This window comes from Dama dama, chromosome 13 (assembly GCF_033118175.1).
Source record: "Dama dama isolate Ldn47 chromosome 13, ASM3311817v1, whole genome shotgun sequence".
NCBI lineage: Eukaryota > Metazoa > Chordata > Mammalia > Artiodactyla > Cervidae > Dama > Dama dama.
Genome location: NC_083693.1, coordinates 71,942,870 through 71,969,896, shown reverse-complemented (window position 1 = coordinate 71,969,896; position 27,027 = coordinate 71,942,870). Strand labels below are relative to the sequence as shown.

Here is a 27,027-nt window from a genome sequence, read left to right as displayed (position 1 = left end):
TGGTGGGGAGGGACGCACGGGCACTGACTCCGGGCAGCGGTGGAGGCCTCTGCCCCAGATCTAGGCAAAGCAGTACAGGTTCGCGCTGGGGCACTCAGCTTTGCAGGGGACATCCACCGCAGGCTTACCTCTCTCCTGACTGCCAGATACAGCAAAGCCTGGCTTATCCAGAGAACAGCTGGGGTCTTCTGATTAACTCAGTTCCATCAAACTACTCAATGGGTAACAGATTCTGAACAAAAAAAAAAAAAGCGTCTCAAGTTAAATTTTTCATTTATGATTCAGAAGGCACTTCAAAATTCCGGAGGGCCACAGGGTCCCTGTCATTAGATCACCAATCCTCCTGGACAGGACCGATGGAGAAGCTGAGAGAGACAGGGCTGTGTTCTGGACCTGATGGTGTCCTGGACGTCTTGTACCTGAATCACTGGTATTAGCTAGTCTGTCAATTACTCTGCAGAATCAAGCATCTGTACAGCACAAAGACATACAGTATGTTTGCATTTTGAATAAATGGGATTTTGCTGTATCATGGCAGTTTATAAAATAGTCTCACGAGTCTGATATTTGACTCTAAGTAAAATCCAAAAATTATAATCATACATTTAAGAGGTCACAACATGAGAGGTCAAGTACTCATTGAGTACAGTTTTCTTAATAACCGAATCACCTTGCCAATCTGCACTATCCATTTAGAAACACGGAAGGAAGGAAGCTACTGGCGTTCAACTGCTACAATGTGCTAACACTGGCAGAGTCCACTAGATGGAGGAACCAAGGCTCTCCAACCAAATAGCCAATAAACTTAGCGTTTCCTATTATACCAGCCAGGACCTGCAGGAGCCGCTGAAGGCGGCCTGGGCAGCGGAAATGCCTTGTCTCCCCTCTGGCTCGCGCCCCCTGCCAGGTGACACCTTACCTTGAGACAACACACACAGGCCGGGGCACAATTGCTTCAGTCACGCGTTTGCTGGGGGAGCCAAAATCAAAATCCTGTTACCAGCGGGCCCGGTGCGGGGTACTCTGAGGTAGTTCCTTAACTCGGGGTGCCTGTTACCTACTCTCAAAATTCAGTACATGTGGGAAGTATTAAAATATCCATGCATCGCTTTAATCACAAGTCACTGTAATTGAGTGCAAAATAAAGGAAACTTGAGTTGCTTTATTTAGCTTCCAATTTCTGGGAGGCTCAAGAACTGTAATTATTCTGGACAACAAAAGGAAATAAGACTGTGCTTACAGATCTTTTTCTGCCATATTCTTTCTGTAGGATTGCTATTTTATTGTTGCCCTTTCTGTTACATGGGATGTACACATCAGGTGTTAAAAGGTACAATACATTCTACGACTGAGCACCACTTTCTGTAACTGAACAGGCAAAGAAATTACACTGAACATCAGCATCTGGCAGTATTTTTCGGAAAAAAAAAAAAGTGACTAAAATGGGTTTAAATTGATTAACACTATTAAATCACATCTAATATTTGATACTACATGATTCAATACAGCTATACGATACAATTATACAAAATGTGTTAACATCAAAGAATACAACCAAAATTAAGATAGCAAACAAAACCTATATAACTTTTTTTTTGTACAGGAAAAATACTTTTGAAGTATGCATGTAACTGCCCATTCTTTTAAAGAAAATCTACTGCAAGCAAAGTTATCAACCTCCAGAAAAATCACACATAGCATTACTAAGCATATCCCCAAAAAGTGTACAATATGCACACTTGGAAAATACAAAATTAAAAAAATTGTAAGCAACAGGTGAGCTTCATATTTATAAGAATGTGAAAAGAAGTCCCATTTTTAGCACTGTTGTATAAAGAATTGTCTTTTGATGTGAAGTTCATGAATCGTCCTCCTGTTGGGACCACACTTTACAAAAACACCGTGTTTTTGAAACGAGATTACAGAGCAAGATAGAGCATCTTAGCAATGTCATCTTATTAAAGTTTTTTTTTTTTAATTTTTACTACTTTATCAAAACATGTCCCTTGGGTATGTAGGATTCATTTTTAAAATTCTTTTCTAGAAACAATATACAAAGGAGAGGCGTGTTTATTCCCATCACACTCCTGGAAGATGCTTCCCGAGGCTGAGGAGGGTCTTCTGTCTTCTCACTGGTTGTTTTTGGCCTTAGCGTGTGTTAAGATGTGCGATTTCAGGTTGGTTGACTGAGCGAACTTCTTATTGCAGCCGTCGAAGGGGCACACGTAGGGCCTGTCCCCGGTGTGGATGCGCACGTGTGTGCGCAGATTGAAGTCCAGTGAGAAGCGCTTCCCGCAGCCTTCGAACGTGCACTGTCGAGGAGAAGCCAGAGATCGCCCGCTCAGACTCGTGGGGCCAGCAAGGGGGCAGCTCAAGGCTGCGGGGGGGGGGAAGCCTGCTGCCTCTACCTCACTCCCTGCCGCCCTACCCCGGGGGTGGGGAGCTTTCTAGACACATTCTAGAAGTAGGGCAGGGAGCTCTAAGGCTGCTGGGACAGCTCCTAGGACGACCCGTGGAGAGCCCTCAGGAATTGTTTAATACAACATAAGAGAAACATTCAGCAATATAGCAAGAAATCTTCCTAAATCTTACATGAGGGTCCTAACACTTCTGTAAATATTTCAAATCATAAGAGACAAATGGTTAGGAAGGCTTCTGATATCAAGTATTAAAACAAAAAGAACATGCTAGATTTAGTGGCATTGCTAATTCATTCACTTGTTCATGGGCTTCTAAAAACAAGGCAGAATACTACTTTAGAAGCTACTCTCCTATATGAAAATTTTAGAAGCTCCCTGTCAATATTCTACAAAAAATATATTAATCACACCAAGCAAACTGCTTGAATCCCAACACACAGGAAGTGCTGTTTCAGGCTCGCTCTTGAGCAATCCTGTGCTTCTCCAGACATGAAGTCCACCCCCAGAAGCACTTGCTATATCCTGTCTCTGGTACCACACAGATACGAGCGATGGAGCTGAGAGCCAGGGCGGCCCCTGACCGAGTCCCGGGGACCCCACCGCGGGACCCTGCAGTGGCCTCTCTGGGCAGCCGCCTTGCTTACACCTGCGGGGAGAGCGGAGGGGAGACGGAACTGGCTCTACCTGAAAGGGCTTCTCTCCAGTATGAACCAGTTGGTGTCGTTTTAGTTTGGAGCTCTCCACGAAAGCTTTGCCACACTCTGCACAGACGTGGACTCTGGGGCCGTGGGTGTGCAGATGCTTTCTCATGGCAGAGTTATCCCTGAACATCTTTGTGCAGCCCTTTGAACAGAGAGAGAAGCTTAGTGGTCCACACTGCGAACTTACACACGATGCTTCCGCCTGACAGCCTCCACGCACACAGGACAACAAGCCCCCGCCCTCCCCGCTGAAATGTCGCTTCACATCACAGAAGAAACAACTAAATTATTTAAGACAAAAACCAAACAACCCCAGCTCAGAAAGGCCTTATGTAATGCAAACTTCTGTATTACAGTGAGGAAACTGAGGCTTAGAGATGTCTTTAAGTAGACTTGCCCAAGGTCACGCTACTAGCAGGAGCCTTGCTGGGAGCAACAGCCGACCCGGCTCCGTGCCCCACGGCCACCTCTCGCGGCCGCACCCCAGATGGAGAGCAGCAGCCTTGAGAGAGGGAGCCGAGGGGCCGGCGGCCCACCGCCACCTGGGGCCCGCACTCTGCGCTGCAACAGCGGGCTGTCACTCCCCACCGCCTGCTGCCCGCGCCTCTCTCTCTGCCTCTTTCCCCTTCTTGACAGAGAAAGAAGCCAGAGGGTCTCCCAGGAATGCCACTGTAGAAGAGATGTGCTTTGTGAGACATCGGGAAGGGCAGCAGGGAAACGGACAGCAGAGAGGGCAGGGGGTGTGCAGGCTGGGAAGGCGGCCCAACACCGCTGCTTCTGCAGCTGTTGCCCAACAATGGAGCGAGTGGGGAAATGATCAGACAGCAGGACGGAAGGACAGCATGAGTCAACACCGGACAGCTTCACAGGCAAGGGGGGTGTGGGCGGGAGCCAGCTTCCACCGTGATCCCTAGGCTGAGTTTCCACTCAGAAAACAGAATTTTAAGAAAACTCTAACTGGGAAAGAAATACAGAGAAGGTAGAGAGATGTTGAGCACTTAAGACAAAACTGTTTTCAAATGCGTATTGCTATTTGGCCTCAACAGAAATGCCTTTCTTTACGTTTCAAAATTTCCACAGTAACAACATTTTTTTAAAAAGACAAAATAAATTTGTGGGAGCACAGTCATCAGAGGTGAGATGGTGAAACTAAATCTATCCTTCTTCAATTGTTGTTTTTTAAAAAATTTATTCCATTCAAAACCTCTCACCGTTTTTCTGTACCACCTACACGATACTTTTATTTTGTCAGTGTTACCTCTCATTAAGTTTAAAACAAACCCAATCTGTATCTCAAAGTACTTTTTAAGCTATCTTTAGAAACTAATAATAACAACTACATTTGAAAACAATTAAGTACCCCCTAGCAACAAACAGCTAAAGGTAAATTTAAGAAAACTGTGGCAGAAATGATGAGATCGTAATAGGCTTACTCTAGCACTATCCAAAATCAAATTTCCATAAGGAGCCCACAGTCCTATAAAGGTCCATGGGTGAGACACAACCCAATGCCTTCAGATTAGACTTAACAACTCAAAAAGAAGAAAAAAGAAGAAATAAAATCCTAACAGAATATATTCAGTATATAGTGACAATAAAAACACTGTTGCCCTACAGTAATCCCATTTAAGAGTATTTAAATTTAAGTGGCCTTTAAGGAACAACAAAACTTTCATCACAAAATATGATCTCTTGAATTTAGAACCCAGATTCTAATTCCTCACTGAGTCTCAATTATGAAGATGGAAATAAAAGTGCGATTTCTTAAAAGCTCTCTACAACTTCATTCACAGAAATGAACACTTTCCCCTAGCATTACTTACTTTATGAGGGCAAGCTATTGTTCTTGGAGCATCATCTTCTTTAATTTTTCTTGGCTTCATTCTTACCAAAGGGGGGAAAAAAGAGAGAGAGAGAAAGATTTGTAGGAATGGGTAGATTCATCTGGCATAAATCATATAGTCCCTAAAATGCTTTCCCTGTAAGTACAAAAACTAAGATTACAACACGCTGCCGTGAAGGGGAAGGGACGAGAAGACGCACGTTCACAGAGGACCTGTGACTGAAGCACTCTTCCGCCTACAGGCAAGGATGCTTAAGCACAGGCACAAGTGAAGTGCTGCCTACGGGCTCAACGTTAGTAAGCTGGTGCATCTTTAGGGTGGCACTGTGATCCGTGTGATTTAAGTATCTGCTCCTCCTTCCCAACTCTTTAAGTAAGATATGAGGGGGGTCCTAAAGGGGGGTGTCCATCTTATGATGGCAGAGATTATCTTTAATAGACCATTTTTAAAGGGCTACAGAGAAGTCCTTCTAAACAAAGTATTACCTATCTATCTATATAGACCTTTTATCATGCTATTAGTTGTGGTGGTGGTGGTAGGAGGGAGATACAGTTTTAAGCACTTGGGCAGTCAGGGAGAGCCTTTTGTGGAGTGACTACCCAGAGCTTACTTGGTAACTTACCTACCTGCTATTTTCACTGAACCAACCTTTGGTCTTTTGTCAAAATTTTCTCTCCAAAACTCCCTACAGATCTGTGTGTGGTAGAGGGCTGAGAAAATAAGAGCTTCTAGAAAAACTATGAGGATGAACATTTAGTGAACTAAGCTGATGTCCCCTAGAGTAAGCTAGCTGACCATCACTCTTCCACGATGAAAGACCGTGAGGCACTGAGCGGTCATCTTTCAGTTAGCCAAAGCCCTGACAACACCACCCTTCTTCACTCTTTATCTGAGCTCAGATACTCCTTCCTCTGTCACATCTGAACTCCAGAAATCATCTCACGAAACTTGCCACGCCCTGGATGAGCAGAGGTGAAACAATTTTATCTGCTAGCTATAACTTATCTCTAAGGAGTGTGTTCAAGATCATACACATTTCCTACTTGGAATTCTAAGAGAATACTTTCAGTCTGGTACCCTCCTCAGGCCAACCCTGCAGTTACTTGTTCTTTCTTGTACTTGGAAGATTACCGCATCAGTCAGCAAACATTTTCTAAGTGCCCGCTGTTTACAGGGCTCTGAACTAGCCTTTGTTATCTTAAATACTATTAAGTCCTTGAGTCTGGATCTGAGTTCACAAAACTAGGTAGGGCAAAACTGGTGCCACTGCGCCACCTGGAGGTTATAATAACAAAGTGTCCATTAAGAACCAAGCTTCAACCTTCCCAACTAAGGTGTTTCCTCTTTGAAGATTCCACTCAAATGCTGTCCTGGCTGTGAAGATAAATACATGATTGTCTTTGTCCAAATTCATAGAATGGTAGTAACCTAAGAGAGGGTGAATTTTACTGTATGCAAATTATCTAAAAAATAAAACACTCTTGACTTTGTGGGTACGAACTTGGGGACAATGGTAGTGAAATGCCTATGTCAATAGGATCGCAGGTGTCGCCCAGTTACCTCAGCGGGCGCTAGACCCCACAGATTTTTTTAATTCCTAGGAATTTTTATTCTGGAAATTTTCAAATATACCTAACAGTAGAGAACAGTTCTACATGCCATTCACCCAACTCTTGGTTTTTTGGAATGTTATTAAGTTGCATTTTTGAAAAAATGTCATTTTCAAAATGTATGCTAGTATTTAGCAATATAATTAAGTTTTGAATGAGACTGTTAAATGTATCCGGGCAAATACCCTTGGACTCAAGGAGGAAGTGAAGGTATTTAATTGCAGCCACTCTTAAGCTTGTTGGCAAGTCACTCTTCGTCACTACAGAGTGGCAAATGAGGCAGTATATTCTGGTACCTTTTACATTGTATTAGAATGCAAACACTGAAAAGGTCATTTTCCAAACAAGTATGCTTAGAGTGAAAGTGTTCTGTTTTTGTGAGTATAGACTAAAATTTCTGTGGCAACAAGTGGTACAAAAACCTACAAAATAAATCCTAAAAAAGATGAATTTTCTTACAAGACTACAATTATATACTTCTACTTAGAGTATCTTCTTGATCGACCCAAACGAGCCAGAAGTAACGAGACTTGAGCTTCTCCTCGGCTGACTTGGACCTGGAGACATGACAACGGCAGAGGCGTCATGAATGAGACAGAATGGGATGTGTGACTGGTGCCGCACGACCTTGAGCAAATCACTTAACTTCTCAGCCTCAGTTTCTTATTCTGTAAAAAGGCGAAAAGCTACCTAATCAGAGCTATGAAGGTTAAAAAGAGATGCTATGTTAAGCTCTTGAGAAACAATGGCTAGTATTACTGCCAGCCTGTGCTAAATGGGCTTAGCCAAAAATGAGTTTATTCCTTAAAAAAAAAAAAAAAAAAAATCACAGTTGTATTCAACCCAGAAGGTACCGGGGCCTCCAAACCACCATCATCAACTAAAGAACTGTGAGACTGAGAAATCATAGCAAAGGTAAAGCAGAAAAGCCCCCTCCATGCATTAGAAATTTATGGACAAGCCAGGGAGCCAACAAGTTTCCTGTTCAATTAAAACTCTAGTTTTAGTAGTTTTCTCTATGACATCTATGATGTCACTGCTGACTTCACAGGATCTCATCCTGTGTACACTGTAAAGGTTGGACACCAGGACCACAAACTGTAGGAATTTCCTGGACAATTTTCAATTTACCTAACGGGTATTAGGTAAACCAAAAGTTCCAACTTAGTTAAACGTGCAAATATCCTAGAAGCTAAGATGAAAGATTTCTGAAGAAGTGATTCTTCAGACTGGAACCATCTGTGCTGACAGGACAGTGGGCCCTATGTAACAAGAGCTACCATTCGCAAGCACAATTCACCTCCCTTTGTGTCAACTAAGACAAATGAACCAGTTTTTCAAACCAATTCTCTCTTGGACAATGTACATTCATTCATGAGATATTAAAGAGTTTCAGGGCACTTTCAGCTCCACCATCACATCTTTGTATTAATCCAGTGAAAAATCCTCGGTCGGGGGGCGGGGGGGAGGTAGTAAATCACAACAAAAACCCCCACCAACTCAGATCTGACCACTGGTTATTCTGATCTTCCTGGACAGAAGGTTTCCTAAGGGCTAAGATTAGTTAATGAAAAATGCACAAATTTAACCAGGAAACAATTCTCCAGGTCCCAACCACTATCCCATTTTTGAACTATTTACTAAAAGGACATATCAAGAAAGAAGAAAATCACCATAGTCCCACCTCCCCAGTACCGTGACTTTCAAATAACTATTTGCTATACTTGTCCACATACACTAAGTGATTACTAAGCAGTCTAGGCTCAGTGCAACTGGAACCTGAGCGTTCTCTGTTCATTTCAAGTTCAGTCCAGAACCCCATCACCCCAGTATATGGAGAAGAGGGGAAAGCAGCTGACATGCCTCCTGAAGCCAAGAACTGACTCACAGGGTGGAGGTGGAGGGAAAGAAGAGGCCCGCAGAACAAGCTCTGTGCATTCTTACAAACCAAGGAGATGAGAGCTGGCCCCCAGCCAGCTTGAAACGTGGTGCTTCTCTGCCCCAGTCACCGACTCTGGGGCCTCTTCCCAACACGTGAGCCTGGACAGGAGCAGGGCACCCCAGGCTCAACCCTCTCTCACCACCACCACCCCAGCAGCCATTTAGTTTTACATCATCTTTTCAAAAGCCCTGAGATAGTATGGAAAATGGAGGTGAGGATGAGCCTGACTGCACAGTACCCCAATCCTATGCCTTTACTTTGTATATGTTGTCAAGAGGAGCAAGATTTCATTCTATTCCATACACAAAATGAAATATTTAACTGGTTGATTATAAAAGAAAAGAAACACACACCACATTCAGATAATTACGTAAGTAATGCTTACTAAAGAATTTAACTGTGTAAGGATCACACTTCCTGCGCTCTAAGGCCAATACAGCAGCTTCAGTACCAAAGAGCGAATTTTCTTAGTCAAGTCAAATGAGTCTTCTCTCTAAATAATGTCAAAATAATGTTCCATTTTTAGGCCATGGTTTTCTTAACCCTGCCACCCTTGTCAGGACGTTTCTGATTATCTTTTCTTCTTTAGAAAACTCTTTCTCACACCACCATCTTCTATCCTCTTGATCATTCTAACTACTGCTGAATGAAATGGGACTTTTCTTAAAGAAATTCTTACAACCCACTGACTTCCTATTCTAAACTGAACAAGTTTTCCAGTCTGCTGCATAGCTGTCTTCTTGATTTTCTTTAGGAAGTCTTCCCTCTGATACTCATCCTCATTTTACCGGAGCACACCCTTAAGTAACCTCTTCAGAAAGGGTACATGTAACATAAAGCGAATCCTTTAGGCATCTGAAATTGTCATTGTTTTGCCCTTGTGTTGGACAGATAGCTTTGCTGGATCAAGAATCCTATGTTGTAATAATTTTCCTCAGAAATTTCAGAACACTGCTCCTCTGTCTTCTAATTATCTATTGCTGTTGAAGAAAATTCTCATTCGGGTTTAATTATCATTCTTTTGTAGGTGACCTATCTTTTCTCCCTGGAAGCCTTCAGGTTCATCCTCAGTGATTCAAAATGTCCCAAATAGATGGATACCTGGTGTCCCTGGGTCCCTGTCCCTGTGGGTGGCCTCTTGCTCAGGAGTAAGGTCCAAGGCGGCCTGACGCAGGGCGGAAAGGCCTCATGGTGCCTCCTGAACTCAGAGATGAAACATCCTCGAGTTTCTTTCAGAGGACTGGGGACAAGTTTTAAGATCGGCTGCCCCAGTTCTCCAGCAACAGGAACACGCAAAGGGTCCTCAACACCTAATTATTTCTACTGCTCGCTGCCCAAAAGGCCCCACACCTCTCTGAAAACCTCGCCTCAGCCCTCTGCTCCCGCACCAAAACCGCTTCACAATGTATAATCTAGAGAAACATTCACTCTTCCGTCCCGTGGCCCCTCTGGATCCCCACTGGCTCTCGCAGGGCTGTGCTCTGCTCCCTAGCACTGAACCAAACCCTGCTGCCGAACCGCAAAGCCCTCTCCCACCTCCCCATCACCTGAGGAGCAAAGCTTTCTAGTGTGCGTTAAAAGAAATTAATGCACACCAAAATGTGCATTTTCATGCCTCTTTTGCCCTCTCCCCAAGACCATCAAGCTACTTTCTCAACCTTCCATCATCTCCTGCCACCTCAGCACATTTCTTCACAGGTACAGTCTGACCTCTGGCTCAGGCCTTCGCGAGCTCTTGTTCAACTGGCTTCTCCTACTTCCTGGCTGTACCTGCACCCATCCAGTCTGGATACAGCTGAAAAGTAATTCTCTCCAATTAAATCTTTGATCACAGAGCCCCCTTTCTCTGCTGCTTAAAAACCTTCACCAGATGTCTGCTACATACAAAGAAGCACATGTCTTGGCCCCGTGTTCAGCCTCTAATGATCTGGTTTACATTTACCTAAACGCAATCACTTCTCTGTTGCTGTCATCCAGTCGCTCGGTCGTCCCGGACTCTTTGCTTCCCCATGGACAGTAGCATGTCCCTGTAAGCATCCTAATTCACAGCCCAACTTGGCTTTTTTTGTTTTCTGAACAGGTACTGGATACTGAATGTGTACTGTGTGCAGCCTATCCCAGCATGGAGGCTCCACAGACACCCGTCCACCTGTCAGAACTCTCACGTTCCTCAAGGCCCAAACCAAGCGTTCCCCTCCCCAGGGCTCTCCTTGACTCTGTTCCACCTCTCTATCCCTGGGACAGCAGCCCATGCCCTCAATACATCTGAGTACCATAAGAAAGTTACAACAAACTTTCAGAACTCTGTGACAATGTTAAACACAGGTATGATATTTGGCTCAATCTGTCCAAAAACTCTTGGCCTCACTGCTGAGTATGTGTCCTACAGAGTCCATTTTTAGTTGTACTTTGGGGTGGGGTGGGGTGGGGCACAGCAGGGCACTTAGTTATCTAATTCACACACCTATATTTAAAATATGAACAGCAATAAGAGCTGGAACACAATAAGAGCAGTTAACAAGAGGATAGGGCTTTACTTTTTTAAAGCCGTGATAAATCAGAAATAATTTTTATATTCCCTACCACTACAGTTTCACTGGAAAGGAGAAAAGGTTACAGACTCTTATCAAAGCACAATAGGATTCTTATACCCACATGACATGTGGAGAAACTGAGGTTCCAATGGCTGGAGGCCACCCACCTTGTCTCTGGCAGCAGGGAGAGACCAGGACACCCCAGGGCCTCCAGCTTTTCTCTACTCTGCTCTCCAGAAGAGGAGGGGGAAGAAGTGTCCACTCTGTTAGAACAGGCGTGCACAGACTTCTTTCTCACCCGGCAATCCTGTCCTTGCCTCAATCTCCTGGGCTGTTCCAGGCTCCATCCAACCTCAAGTACATAAAAGGAGACCACCTGCTCCAGATCTTATCAGTTTATTTCATTTAAAATTATACATCTCTGTGGGTTTTCTCCTGTCCTTGTAAAAACTGCCAAGCAGCACTAGAAAATAATGTGAAAGGGGACCAAGGTTTCTCTAAGGACCTGGCTGGTTTCAGTCAAAACAAACAGAACAGTCATTGGTTTCAGACCTGCCTTCTTGCTTCTCACCTTGCACAGTGGAGCACAGGGTCCTAGACCTGAATATGCGATCCCCTCCTATCATGCCAGCTAAGATCAACAAAACACCAGGAGCCTAACTGATGACACGCTGAAATCGGAGCTGAAGAAGTCCTTCCTAGTGGTCAGTTGCACAAACCTAGTACAGACCCAGGGCTCCAGCAGCTTCAGACCAGGACAATACATGCAAATTTAAAATGAAGACAAAGAAGCCAGGAAGTAGTGTAAAGACATCCATTTCCAAACAAAATATTAAAAACGTGCAACTGTGTTTATTCACAAGCAACATCAATTACAGAATTTAAAAGTAGGTATTTGCTTCCTTTCAAATCTAAAACAGTGCCACTTAAAAAAGCACAGTTACCACTGAAAATAAAAGCAAACTGCTTTTGTTTTCAGAAGCTTCCCAAGAGCAAGAATACAAACCACTATTGTTATTTAGGCACCAAAAATCACAGCTGGCAACACTCAAGCACTTTCTCTAACTAGAAGAAAGGGAAAGTTCTTGAAACTTACCTAGCAAATTCTGCTAGTTGTTTGGGATCTGAGAGGTCAATGCCAGGTATCCCTCCAGGAGGAAGTTTCTTTCCTGTCATATATTCTGAATAATCGGGAGGTGAGTTCTCTCCAATGATCTGTTCTTCAACCACCGTCTCATGGTCAATATCTTTTTTTTCATCTGAAAAACATAAGATGGATCGTGTTAGCTGAGTAAAGAAGTTATGTGAGCAAACACATTTAAAAAACTATAAAAAGTGCTTTCATCAGCAGCTTCTTAAATGAGGTGATTTATAGCCACTATCTCTTAACCACTTAAGCCAGTCTTTCCCCTCTCCATCTCTTAAAATCCTGTTTCGGCCTGAAGGTCACCAAAAGTCTCAAGGCCAAAGTCAACAACTCTCCCCTGTGTTCCTTCTGAGCCTAGTGGCAAGAGCTGGCCATTATTATTGAAGTCCTCAGCACCCACTTCTCTCCGCTCTATGCCTACGTCTTTAGCTGGCTTACTTTCAGCTTCCCTGCTGCTCCTCCCACCCCTTTCTCAGAGTTCTGCTTTCCGTCCAACACACACACTTCCTGTTAACCACCAACTCCGCATGGCTGACTCAAACTCGATTTTCTAGCCTTCATCTCTTAGCAAGCCTCTTGCCTACCTCTCCAGCTCCTCATTCTTCACTCCAGCTATATTGGCCTTTAGTTCCTCAAATGCACCTTGGACCATCCACCCTAACCTCATGGCCTTTGCCCTTGCAATTTTTATTGACTACAATGTGCAATCAGAGCTGTGTGATTTTTGTTACCCACTTCTACTAGATTGTAAACTCTATGAGGACAGGGATATTTGTCAGTTTTGACCCCCATGTAGCCTTCACAGCCTTGCTCACAGCCTGCATATAGGTTTGCATGTGTGCTAAGTCGCTTCAGTCGTGTCTGACTCTCTGTGACCCCACGGACTGTAGCCCGCCAGGCTCCTCTGTCCGTGGGATTCTCCAGGCAAGAATACTGGAGTGGTTGCTATTCCCTTCTCCAGAGGATCTTCCCAACCCAGCGATCAAACCCAGGTCTCCCACACTGCAGGCAGATTCTTTGCTGTCTGATTCACTGGGGAATGTTGGTTTTCAAATATGTGTTCAAAGAATGTAGCACAACTCCACTCATACCTCTTACCACCACATCTAAAAACAGGTTTAAAAAAAAAGAAGGAAGACTGACTCCCACAATCAATCTCCTATATTCCAAACACCAAGTCTTATTTATCATTCTAGGTCCTATGCTGTCTGACCTCACTTTACCACATCTAGTCTTTTACTTCTCCTTGGCTCAAATTCTCTCAGGGCTGGTTGATTCCATCACTCCAGCCTCAACATTCTTACTTTGAACTCCTGGATTATTTACGAATAGTAACACTGACAAACTCTAAACCATGCTGTTTTGAACTTTTGTTGGCCTTGTCTCTCAAATTAGAGTGAAGCACCTGGAGGGCAAAATCCCAGCCTCCTACCACTGCGGTGACTAAAGCAGACAACAGAACGTGCCGAAACTCTCAATGCCAACTGAAAACCTGTGCTTCTCTACCCAACTGTTTCACCATGAAAAACCCAGAAGACAGCAGTTTTAAACTTTAAATGCTTTCCCCCCATTCTTTACACGAGGGTACGTTATACATCATCTGGTAGTATCAAGGACAGGAAGCGTAGTTACCAACACCAGTTACAGAGCTGGGACCCCACACCAACCAGACTCCTTCATTTCTTTTCTCAGGCTGTGGTCATGCCTATACCCTCTGATCCCTCCAACTGAGGCACAGTGACTAGGACATCCACCTTCTACTGGTACCAGAATGATGGGGTGTAGAGAGGCTGCTCCCACCCCCCCCCACCGCCACTGAAGCCACTTTTCTTCTCATGAAGAAACACTCGTTTGTATCTTTCTCATACAAGAAAGATGGCAAGGTTGAGAACCACTGCTGCTCTGAGATACTACACCTGATCTTAGCCAAAAGGCCGAGAAGCGATTCACTGCAGCTCTGAGAAAGCCACTGATAAGAATTATGGAAGAGTGCCGAGGCAGGACGACAGCTGGATGCTTGGCATAACAGAATCACAAGTTCAAGCACTCCTTGTATTAGTTCAAAACATATGAACTGTCCTGGCACTGTTCTCGGCAGCAGAAACAAAATCAGGTCTCTGCCCTCATGGGACTTATGTTCTGGCGAGGAAGTTGTCTCTGTAACAAAAATAGTCTAGGGACTTCTCTGGCGGTTCAGTGGTTGAGAATCTATCTGGCAACGCAGGGGCATGAGTTCAGCTCCTGGTCGGAGAGCTAAGATCCCACAGGCCCTGGGGCAGCTAAGCCCTCACTACAACTGCGGAAGTCCATGCACCGTAACTAGAGAGAGGCCATGCATTACAACTAAAGACCCAATGCAGCCATAAACAAACCAACAAAGAAATGTTTAAGGAACACTCCAGACTGGGTGGCTTAAAAAGAAATGTGTTCCTTACATTCCTTGAGATCAAAGTGCCAGCTATTCAGTCCCGTCTTTGCCGTTCGCCACCAGATGTCTCCTTGTTGTATCTTCACATATACATCAGGTCTCCTTCTATTACATAATTTCTGCCTCTTCTTGTAAGAGCACTAACCCATTCATGAAGGCTTCACCCCCAAACCTAGTAACTTTCTCAAGGCCTCAACTCCTAATAACACTGTATCAGGGATTTGGGCTTCAATACATGAATTCTGGGGTGACAATAAAGTCCAATGAGGAAATGTTTTATACTTCTTGAAGATCAGTTATTGGTTCCAACAGTCAACATAGGGTACCCAGAGAACAGTCAGATAATTAAGAATTAGAATACAAAATATGCAGAAAATAAACCTGAAGTAGAGGCTGACAAGATATTTTTTTGGGGGGGGGGCTGACAAGATTTTTATGTCTATTTTGGTAAAACAGACATTACTTATCATTTTGAATCACCTGTAACTTCACAACTGAGCAGCATCAAGTATACTCATAATGTTGTATAACTACTGAGCTTGAACTTTAGCCACTCAGTCATGTCTGACTCTTTGTGACCCCATGGACTGCAGCCCACCAGGCTCCTCTGTCCATGGAATTCTCCAGGTAAGAATACTGGAGTGGGTTGCACTGTATCTCTGGGTTATCTTCCCAACCCAAGGATCAAACCCGGGTCTCCTGCATTGCAGGCAGTTTCTTTACCATCTGAGCCAACACAAAGTCCATGTATAACTATTACCACTGTCTATTTCCAAAACTTCATCATCCCCAACAGACACTTGCTACTCATTAAACAACAACCCCTCTTCCCCTCATTCAGTGGTAACCTCTAGTCTACTTTCTGATTTCATGAATTTGCCTACTCCAGATAACTTTTCTAAGTGGAATCATATATTCTTTGTCTGTCTGTACCTGGTTTGCCTCACTAAGCATGTTTTCAAGGTCCATTGTGTTGTAGCAAATATCAAAATTTCATTCCTTTTCCCAGGTGAGTAATACTCCTATATGACACAAGGTAACATTTTGTCTAGCCATTCATCTACTGATTGACACTTGTGTTGTTTCCATTTTTTGGCTACTGTGAACAATGCTGCTATGAATGATGTTGTGCACATACGCCATCTAATTTTAGAAATACAGTTTTATTGTAAACACAGCTATGCTCATTTGTGAATATACTGTCTATGGCTGCTTTCCTGGCTACATGAACACATGGAGTTGCTCAGTTGCATCTGGACCTACAAAACCTAAAATACTACTTATCTTCTACCCCTTTACGGAAAAAGTCTGCTGATCTCTGGTCTCTATGATGGGATTTCACTCAGAGAAAATGGGATTAAACTATAGTGGAATTTTTCTCTTTGAAACAAGGAATGATTTGAGATTACCCAATGATGGGATTTACTACCAAAAGGACATTTATCGATAGGTCTTTAAAAACTCCACAAAAACAAACTAACTTCTGTTGGCCTAAGTTCTAAATAATTGCTATGGTTACTGTACGATTTCATAAAATATATTTAAAAATTTGTATGTCTTACTTATTCCCTAACAAACAGTGTCTTTCATAGAAGTTAATTTAGAGAACTCCTTGAAGGCCAATGCACAGAAACCATAAAAAAGACAACTGTTAACGATTTAACGACTTTTAGGAACATCAACTATTTACACAGGAAGAAAACGACATTTCGAAGAAGACTGCTAGAGAAAGGACAGCAGACGCTAGATCGGCCGCGGGAGAAGTCAAAGGCCGGTGCGCCTCACTCACAGCAAGGGCGACACACCGCGTCATGTCAGTGTTTGCTGCGATTTGGCCATTTTATCAGATTTTTGAAAGAAAGTCTTCAGAAGCTTTTGCCAAAAGGAAATTTATGATGCTCTAAAAAGAGAGAAGCTACATTTACAGACCACATGTACGTAAGCTTCCCTCTTCAAAAAGTGTAAGTAAAGGGGAACGAAAAAGAACAACAAAAAAACCCCAAATACAAGTATTAACTCAGTCTTTTTTTGGGTACCATTTTATTTAAATACGTTTTACTGTTTTGTATTCAAACAATTTCACTGTTTGCAGTGGCCATTATTATACTCCTTCCATTTCATAATTACTGCTGAAATAGATTCACTGTATAGAGGAGGAAGAAGATGTTAACTGATCAGCTCTGATTACCAAACATGTTACATGTGTTACTGAGTTCTAGTGAATGGCAACAGGGGAATTATCAAACACATACCTAAGCAAAGCCTGTTCATGAAGTAAAGTATCTAAATCTGCTTTAAAAATTGCATATATTTATTCTTCTCTGGGGGTTTCCCTGGTGGCTCAGACGGTAAAGCGTATGTCTGCAATGCAGGAGATCTGGGTTCAATCTCTGGGTCGGGAAGATCCCCTGGAGAAGGAAATGGCAGCCCACTCCAGTATTCTTGCCTGGAAAATCCCATGGACAGCAGAGCCTGGTAGGCTACCTTCCACGGTTCGCAAAGAGTCGACACAGACTGAGCGAGACCTCCTCCAGTATTCTCTGGAGTCTTCCTTGAGGGCAGCACTCAGTTAATTATCTCACTGTTTCAGGAGACAGGATTAATCCACACTAGAAGTGTCATCAAAATCAGTTTCTATACACCTGAATCTAATACAACACTGTAAATTAAAATGAAAACCAAGTCTCAGTATTCTTGTTTGGAAAGAAGCTGAGAAAACAAGTCACAGATTCAAAGAAGTAAGGTGGTAGGGGGAAATGTTGTATTGGGAACTTCCAGACAAAACTGTGCGTTAGATGACTCTTGCACTAATACTCCAGCCAGAGGCAAATAACCTACAACAGCAAGACCAAAGCTAAATGGCCTAAGATGGAAGGTGTGCAAAAGCAAACTCTAGCCAATACCAGCCATGAATGGGGCGGCACACTTTGAGTTATTTCAGCAGAAACATCTATTCTTTCACATGTTAAAGGCACTCTTCAGTTTCTAAGTTACCAAAGCGATAGCCACTCCCAGCCTAATTTGAGAGACAGAGACTCAAAACATTTAGTCAAAAAGAAATGACTAAGGAACTAAACTATGCCACAGGCCCAGAAAACAGAATCAGAGGTGGAGCTTCACGTGCCCCCCCATGCTTCAACCAAGCCGGTTTGCTTGCGATGTTATTCAGTGTCTGATAACACAACTTTCCTCTCCTATCTTGCCCACCTCTCATCCCCGATCTGGGCTTTCCAAAGCCCAAGTCAACATCTCTTTCCTCCAAGAGGCCTCTCATTCTTATCACTGACATGTGTTTGGCTTCCTTAATTCATTAAAAGATAGACCACCTATCTTATGTTGTTGTTCAGTCGCCAAGTCATGTGACTCTTCGCGACCCCACGGACTGCAGCACTCCAGGCTTCTGCTAAAACAAGGCAACACATTAAAGGCAACCAGTATGTCTGGAAAAGAGGTGTGCACCGTTATTCCAAAAAACAAACCTTTATTCCCCTTTGCCCTCCCCCTTATGGGCCTAAGGGGAAGAGTAGGTCTTATGCTTAATAGTTCTTAAAGAATGTTGAATAAGCAAGTAAAGAATCACCTTCAACTACACTGCTTAAATTTAAGTCTTCTGGCCGTGCAAAGACACTGTGAGAACTCTGACACTGTACTAGTTGGAACCGGTGCGCTGCTATCACTCACGGCTCTCTTCACACAGAAAACAGTTTATTTTAGAACTCAGTCTTAACTAAGAAAAGCTGGATTCCCCTAGAAGTCTATCCTGTCTTAGGATCAGCTGTCAGCAGTATGGTTTCCTTTTTTATCTTGATTGCCAGGAAGCTCATTAAGGTGGACACTAACATTTCCTTTTTTCTGTGATCCTGATTTTCTGTCCTTATCCATTTCATATTTATTCACCTATTTTTCTACTTATTTGCGGGTCAGCTGAGCTAGATTTTGTTTTTCCACACCTTCCATCTTAGGCCATTAACTTTGCTTGACCGTTCCAGGTAACTTTTGGCCATTATTTACTCATCACTGCCACCAACCCAAACTTCACCAAAATGCATGTGTGTGTCATGCTAAGGCACTTCAGTCATGTCTGACTCTTTATACCCTATCAACTGTAGCCTGCCAGGCACCTCCAACCATGAGAATTCTCCAGGCAAGAATACTGGAGTGGGTTGCCATGCCCTCTTCCAGAGGATCTTCCCGACCCAGGGATCGAACCTACATCTCTTAAGTCTCCTGCACTGGCAGGCGTGTTCTTTACTATCACCACCACCTGGGAAGCTCCAAAATGAAGCGTAGCTAAACAACTAAGATTCACTGCTAAGCAACAAGCAAAGATCAGACACAGGCTGTTTTCCACATTTCTCCACTAACAGAGGCCTTAAGTAGGGACACTATCATTTACTGAGTACCTATTTCATGTCAGTAATTGTCACATTAATTCAAACAAAGCCTTTATATTAAGCTCTTGTTTTTGGTCAAATAAATCAAGCCTCAGAAATGCAAAGTGGTAAAAAAGAAAAAAAAAAAGAAAGAAATGCCAAGTGGTGGGACTTCCCTGGCGGTCCAGTGGTTAAGACTCTGGCCCTTCCACTACGGGGGGGTGGGGGGGGGTGGGGGGCGCACAGGTTCAATTCCTGGTGGGGGAACAAAGACCCCACATGCAGCAGCACTGCATGGCCAAAAAAAAAAAAGAAATGCAAAGGAATATATTCAAAGAAGCACAGTAAGTGATAGATCCAGGATGTCAACCTAGAATTGATTAACATCCATGCTTTTTCTGACTCTTTGCAACCCCATGCACTGTAGCCCGCCAGGTTTCTCCATCCATGGGATTTTCCAGGCAAGAACACTGGAGTGGGTGGGTTGCCATTTCCTTCTCCAGTGACTTTAATAAATGTTTCTTTACTCTCTCCTCACCCTTAACTACTCCTTTGCTCAAAGCAGTAATGAGATGAGAGTGGCACTGTGGACTCCAGGCCAGGATTCGGCCTGATAGCACAACTTGCAAGCACTCATTCACTCAGTTCTTTACTGAGACTCCTCTATGTGCCCTGGACCATCTGCAGGGTTTCAGCCCAAGACTTACCACTCTAGAGAAAGTAGAGAGACAAGCAGCAAGTTAAAAGATAAATGCAAGGCAATTTCAAAACAGGGTTAGGAGATAAGAGTGATGGGGTAAGGATGCTAATCGGAAAGGATGAAAGGGCAGGCCTCTTAGAGCTGAGATTATGAACATCGGGGATCAGAGCACTGGACACAGAGGTGCTGCTTCCAGAGAACAAGTGCAAAACAACAAGTGCAAGAAACTAAAGCGCCGAGAAGTGGGGAGCAGGGGCCAGACCATGCGTGGCCTGGCAGGTTATGAGAAGTCTGGAGTTTACTGAATGCAGTAGTGTGTCTCTGGGATGTGTGTGTAGATACAAAATGTTAAGTTTACCAATCTAAAAATCATTTCTAAATTTACAATTCAGAGGCATTAAGTGTATCCACACCTGTTGTGTTTATAGAATTTTTAGGCAAGGGAGTGAATTCATATAATTTAAATCTTAGAAATCAAATTCAGAAAGGAATAATGTGTGACCCAATCAGATCCCCAGAAGCGAAATCCATAGGTCTGTATTTGGTCCTTGTCAAGAGTCTATAAAAACATATTCAGTCGAAGAATCACATGTAATAATAAAAAAATACAAGTAAGATACCGAAAAAATGCAAAATTCAAAACCAACTGTCAATTCAGAGTTGTGGCAGCAGCGTCTCTCCTTCAATGTTTTGGTGATGCTTAGAAGCAAGTAGCAAGGGGAGAGAAGAGGGCTGAGCGGAGAACTGCAGCCCTGTGGAGTGTGACGCCGTGAGACACTAGAAATCCTACCTGGAGCTTGTGGCTCTCCCGGAAGGAGACAGGCCCGCCACAGGACAGCCTTCACAAGACACTGCCTCTCCTTCCCTGCCCCTCAGCCTTACACTCAAAGGGAATGACTTACACAACACAGGAGTCCATCACAGCCACTTACATTAGCTCAATGTGTGATCCTATCTCAACTGCAGTGTAACACTGAAGTAACTGAAGAGTTGACAAGAATTCTGCTCTAGAGAGTTCCTAATATCTCACCGGGTCATGTTAACACTGGGTCGTTTTGCTTTAAGAAAGTAAGTATATTGCTTCCTTTTCTCACAAAGGAATTCATAAAGTAGCATTTCTTTGCTGTAAAGGAAATGAAAAATGCCTTCAGGGGTCCTCCTACCTCAACAGGGCGTTTTACAAAGACCCCAAGGGCAGAAGCGGAGACACGCCAAGGTCAGATCTCTGGCCACTGCCCTCTAAAGGGAAATTTGATGCTCCTACTAACAAGATTCTAAAAAACCACTGGGCTTGCTGTTATTGATAATTAATCACTAGGTTACACATAACAGGACCTACCAACACAAGACCCTTAAGACTAAGAAACAGCTCCTCTCCCCACCTGTAAAAGTTCACCATAAACAGGAAGGCACAAGTTTACACAATATAGTCAACTAGCTTCCAAGACCTCCCTGCATCTTCCCAACAGTCTACAAACAGTAAAGAAATACATGTTTTCTTCAACATCCAAGTGGTGTTTCGGATGCCAAATTTTGAAAATATTGAGTACAGTGAGTGCTTAATACTGTAGAATACAACTCACTGGTAAATGTTCAGATTTAAAAATTATAAAGTTTTCACTTTTACGTTCTTCCTATGGAAGTAGTAGTTTATAAACTGGTCACCAAATGTACATCTTGGGAAATGTTCAAGATAATTGCCTTTGCTAATAACCTGCTATGAGCCCTGTTTCCCAGACTTAAACTGATCTTCCTAAAGACGACTTCAAAACAAATAGAAAGCCTTTTTGTAAATATTCACCCAGGAGTATAGCATATTTTTAAAAAATTAACCTTTATTCTCTCCCAAAAGCCTGAAATGTTAGTTTTAGGTAGGTCAGGAGTCCTGACCTTTTCTGATACGGACTTTTCTCTTCCTACTGGAGCAGACAGCTGTTGACTAGGGGTGGGAGGGAGGTTAATAACCAGGAGACAAGAGTCTGACAGCACAGAGGCTTGTAAGCAAGCCAGGCTTCCAGAGCCACCAGGTCAGGAAGCGGGATCTATGACTTAGGCTGTCCTATGTAGGTCATGGGGGTGACACGATTACTTTGGAGGGTTCTTTGGGCTTGGCTCCATGGGAGTTTACATTTACAGCATCTTTCCATAGTGATAAACAGCATGTTAAAAAAGGAAAAATAGTCAATTGTCAGGACTAGTAATTTTTGGCAAACTTGAACTTTCTGAACATATAAAAGTGAGAAAAAATGTAATACTTTTTTTTACTGTCTTTCAATTTGCTGCTTTTAATATCAATGGTTTCTGGTCTTAGATGTTTTACTCAAACTAGCACAAAGCACCTCTATATTCTAACAGAAGATAATTAAAATACTGACAGCCTTGAATGAAGGTCACATATTCTAACTACCTGAAACCTCAAGATTCAAAAGCCTTTTTGGTTTCTCTCAAAACTATATGTTTTAAATACACAGCTTTTACTACTAGCTTTCCTACTCAACCCAGTGATTCTGTTACGTGGTTTAGTTTTTAATAAATCCTACAAAACAGGATGTCCTCCTAAACTATCGTGATGAACAACTTGGGGGGGGGGGGGGAATACATAATACTGGGCCTTAAATTTAGCAATAATGAAATGTTCATTAATTATATGCTAGGAAAGATGCAAGAACAAACAGGGGCCTTAAGCAAAGGATTCTTTTCTAGTGAAGTCGCTCAGTCGTGTCCGACTCTTTGTAACCCCATGGACTGTAGCCTACCACACTCCTCTGTCCATGGATTTTCCAGGCAAGAGTGCTGACTGGAGTGGGTTGCCATTTCCTTCTCTTCAAAACACAGTTAAACTGTGATTAAATGTTAAAACATGTTCAGTCTTAACTAGACCTTAATTTTCTCATCTGCAAAAATAAGCAGCTTCTGTGGCATAGTATTCAGCTGTAAAAAGTAATGAAGTACATTCTACAACTTGGAAGAACCTTGAAAACAGACTAAGCCAGACACAAAAGGCAATATATAGTGTATGATTTCATGTATATGAAATGTCCAGAATGGCAAATCCAGGGAAAAAGCAGATTAATGGCTGGGTGGGGTGGGTGGGGGAGAGGGAAATAATAGCCAGTTTTTCTGGGGTGATAAAAAATGTTCTAGAATTAGACAGTGGCAATGATTTCACAAGCTGGTGAACAAAGTAAAAGGCCACTAAACCATACACATGAGATGTCAATTAATTAAAAAAGAAAAAAAAAAAAAAAAGAAGAAGAAAAAAAGCAGATCTCTAGGGACCCTACTCTACTATAGGAATACTAGACTCCCCTCTGCCATCCCATTCAAAAGATGCCAACCACGGAGCTCAGCTGCCCTGTGGAAACTGAATGAAGACACACAAGCAGAAGCAGCCCACACAACCCAGGGCTTTGTTTCTCACTACTTTTCTTTAGCCAAGAGGTGCTACCGACTAACTAGAGCCCTGACAATACCCTATGTGTATTGTTATTGTTTAAAGAACTTCAGGTTAACTAAACTTGAGCTTAGACAAAGGGGCTGTTTAAAACTTCTCTTGCCTAGGATCAGATGTAATCAAGTACATGAAAGCAGTGTGTGTAATGCCTACCAGTCACACACACCTAAGTTAAGCCTAACAATTAACCTGCTTTGATTTCTTCATCTGTTATCAATTACCTTATTTCATTTCTGAAGATGAAACTAAACGCCAAATTTGAACTTGGGACATGTAGAGTTAATCACAAACTATTTCACTTCTCTTCAGTAATAATTCCAAACCACAAGGACAAGGAAGGGGAATAGTTTACCATATAACATGTCAGAGAAAACAAGCAATTCTATATTACTGTCATCAAATGTTTATAACCACCTTTATGCAGAGTACTGCAACATGCCAAACAACTAACTCTTTAAAGGAGACTTTAAAATATCCCTAAAACTGTACAAGCCTGGAGCAATCACTTGCAGGGGAGGTAATGACTTTTAAGCTAACTTGATACATACCACTTCAAGTCAAGTCTACATTATCAAGCGTTCTGGGTATGGAGAAGTGGGTTAGCAATTTGCTAAGATCAAATGCAGAATACGTAAAATATCCTGGTTTGCTAAATTACTTAAAGCCAACATGACCATACTGTGAGAAAAAGTAAATATAGCTTCATGTGGTTAATGTATCTTTACCTAAATACCTAATGATATCCTGAACTCAGCAAGGGGTGGTTTAAAACATTACTAAATCGTGTCCAACTCTTTGCAGCCCCATGAACTGTAGCCTGCCAGGCTCTTATGTCCTTGGGGTTTCCCCCAAGAATACTGGAGTGGATTGCCATTTCCTTCTCCAGGGGATCTTCCCCACCCAGGGATCGAGCCTGGGTCTCCTGCATTGCGAGTGCGGATTCTTTACCAGCTGAGCCACCGGGGGAAGCTCTGAATTCAGCAAATTCATCAGTAACCAGCACAGCGTCCCATAACCCATTACTATTAATAATGGGAAAGCATGGCTTCTAGTTCCTACATGACCACTGTGCAATCATTCTGCACTACCAGAATGTATACAGAAGGGATCTTTGGATAGCCTCTTAAATACTAAGATATGTCTCATTTAAATATACAGCTCCTGCGAAACTCAAACTACTGAGAGTTCCACAAGGCCCTCAGAAACCCAAACAGCAGGGCTGTGAGCAAGTGCTGCTACACGTTGAGGGCACCTCCGCTCCACCGCCAGTCCCGAGTCACAGACCCACAGAAACCTGCAGCTTTCCACAGCAGATACGACCAGACCTGCTTCAATCCAGTCTTTTGCCCGATTCATTCTCGTGAATTTTAACAACCCTAAACACGCCCTAACCCTAAACCCTAAACAGATTTCAAGGCTTCATCCAATTCTGAGAATCTATATTAAACAGAGTGGGAGCAAGTGTGGTGAAAAGGATTCTACCCCTTTAATTACCCAAGTACCAGATTAACTCGTTATGGCAGGATTACTCTCAACCTATTTACTACTACAACCAAAATTAACAAGATAGCCTGTGGACAGATAATAAGATAAGGACAAGAAAACACTAGTTACAAAGTAAAATCAAAACAGATTTACATATGCAGATAATTCTTTTCTGCCCTAGATATTTTTCCTGGCCCTCGTTCAGAGACCAGTGTTAAAAGAGTAGAAAAGACCCTTTTCTAGAACCCCTTCTTTTCACTGGAAGTTTTCTATCAACAAACGTGGAAATACTCGATTTTATCAATTTAATGGCAGACATGCAGATACAGAGCCAAGTAACTTAAGAAAACAAAACTCCCTCGAGTGCGAAGGATTCAGTCCTCTGCAAGAACCCGCGATCCCTCACTAGGCGCCGCGCGGGGAGCACAGGCGAAGGCCCCGCTGCAGCGCGCTGACAGAGGTCCCGCCGACACCGAGCCCGCACACGCGAGCCCGACGTGCCGCCCAAGTCCCGCCCCGCGAGGCGAGCCGAGGGAGCGCCGCGCGGCCGGGAGGGCGAGCGCACGGCCGCGGAAGGCGCCTCCCGGGAGCTGCGGCGGCTCCGGGGCAGGGGCGGGGGGCGGAGTCGGGCCCGCGACGCCCCCCAGAGGAAGGCCAGGGAAACGCGGCGAAGGCGGCCCGGGCCGGGCGCGAGGGCCAGGCCGCGCCGCCCCGCCAACGCCCTCCCGCCGCCCCCGGGGCGCCTCGCGGGCGGGTGGGTGCCGCGGACAACGGGCCCCGAGCCGGCCGTTGGCCGAGCGCGCCCCGCCCCGCGCGCCCTGCCCCGCCCCACCCCGCGCCGCGCCGCGCCGCGCCGAGCGGCCGCCCCGCCCGGGGAAACTACGCCATTGCGGCCTAGCGGGCGGCGCCGCGCCTCCGCCGCCATCTTCGCCGCGCCGCCGCCCGCCGCCCCCGCCATCTTTTGGGGCCGCCATACTGGCCCCGCGAAGAAGATGGCGGCGCCCATCACACACATAAAACATGGCTTCCCTTCAAAACAAAAACATCCCCGGGGCCGGCACGCGCCGGCGCTCACCTGAGGACCACATGGTGACCGAGAATTCGCCCTCCAGGGTCTTGATCTGCACCTGCTTCTGCTCCCACTTCTTGTTGCCCGCGTCCGCGCCGCCCGCCGCCCCGGCCCCACCGCCGAGGTAGCCCTTCTTGCCGCTCTTCTTGCCGCCGCCCTTCTTGACGCGGCCGCCGCCCGACGACGACGAGCCGCCGCCGCCGCCGCCGCTCTTGCCGGCCGCCGCCACGGTGACCAGCGTCTGCTCGATGTAGTCGTCGTCGCCGCCGGCCGGCGCGGGCACCGGGATGAGGATCTGGTCCTCGAAGCCGTCCTCGGCGCGCAGCCCGTCCGAGTCGTCGCCGCCCACCACCTCCTCGCGCGTCTGCACCAGGATCACCTCCTGGTGGTGGTGCACCTGGGTCGGGTCGTCGGTGACGAGCGGCTGCAGCGCGATCATAGGCGGGTGGTGGTGGTGGTGGTGGTGATGGTGGTGGTGGCCCGCGTGCCCGTGGCCGCCCCCGCCGCCGTGGTCGCCGCCGCCGCCGTCCTCGTCGTCGTCGTCGTCCTCCTCCTCCTCGCCCACCACCGTGGTCTCGATGGTCTCCACGGGGATGGTCTCCACTTCGATCTCGTGCAGCTCCACGATCTCGGCCGGCATCTCCGAGCCGTCCGTGGCGATGTAGAGGGTGTCGCCCGAGGCCATGACTGAGGGCTCGGCGGCCACGGCCGCGGCGGCCTCAGCTCCGGGGCTGCGAGGAGGCGGCCGGCCGTGGGGAAGGAAGGCTGAGGGAGGAAGGCGGCGGGCGGGCGGGGGGGAGAGGGGGCGGGCGGCGGGGGGAAGGGGCGGGCGCGGCGGCGGCGGCGGCGGGCTTCCCCGCCTCCTCGCCTCGGTGCGCCCCGCGCTCGCTCGGCCGCTGCTCGCCCCGGCGCCCCGCCGCGCCGCGCCTCGGCCTCCCGCTCTGGCCGCGCCTCCTCCCGCCCTCCGGGGCCGGCGCTCTCCGCTTCCCCCTTTTCCTCCTGCGCCTCCGCCTCCTTCCACACAAATACCAACTCCTCACCCCGAGCCCAGATCTCGCCGCCGCCGCCGCCGCCACACTCCGCTCAGCCTTGGCCTCGCGAGACTTCCGTGCTGCCTCGGCCCGCCCCGCCGCCTCGTCCCTACTCGCCTGCTTGCCTGCTCGCTCCTCCTCCTGGGCCAATCGAGCGGCCCGTGCGCCGCGGCGGCCCCGCCCACTCAGCCCGAGTTCCTCCCGGATTGGGGGCCGCCGGGACGGCTCCCCCCTCCCCTCCCCCCACGCGCGCGCGCTGGCCGGCCGCTGCGCGTGACGTCAGCGCGCC

The 27,027-nt window shown here is 45.4% G+C and overlaps 1 protein-coding gene and 1 pseudogene across 1 annotated transcript; both read right to left on the bottom strand.

The window, feature by feature from the left end:
• Positions 1-1,142: 1,142 nt before the first annotated feature.
• YY1 (YY1 transcription factor) lies at positions 1,143-26,491 on the bottom strand. The gene is made up of 5 exons (XM_061159416.1): positions 25,714-26,491; positions 12,148-12,310; positions 4,945-5,005; positions 3,105-3,263; positions 1,143-2,312 (listed from the first exon to the last, which is right to left on the bottom strand). The coding sequence occupies exons 1-5, from the start codon at positions 26,390-26,392 to the stop codon at positions 2,130-2,132; spliced, it is 1,245 nt and encodes a 414-aa protein (XP_061015399.1). The 5' UTR covers positions 26,393-26,491; the 3' UTR covers positions 1,143-2,129.
• Positions 13,968-14,144, bottom strand: LOC133068697 (U2 spliceosomal RNA; annotated as a pseudogene).
• Positions 26,492-27,027: the final 536 nt, after the last annotated feature.

What these genes read in the sequence shown, in the direction of transcription:
- YY1 (XM_061159416.1), bottom strand. Translation starts at nt 26,392, where the DNA reads ATGGCCTCGGGCGACACCCTCTACATCGCCACGGACGGCTCGGAGATG. An exon ending in CAACTAGCAGAATTTGCTAG is followed by an intron (nt 5,006 to 12,147) that starts GTAAGTTTCAAG and finishes CCCTTTGGTAAG; the next exon opens with AATGAAGCCAAGAAAAATTA. An exon ending in CAATAGCTTGCCCTCATAAA is followed by an intron (nt 3,264 to 4,944) that starts GTAAGTAATGCT and finishes CTCTGTTCAAAG; the next exon opens with GGCTGCACAAAGATGTTCAG.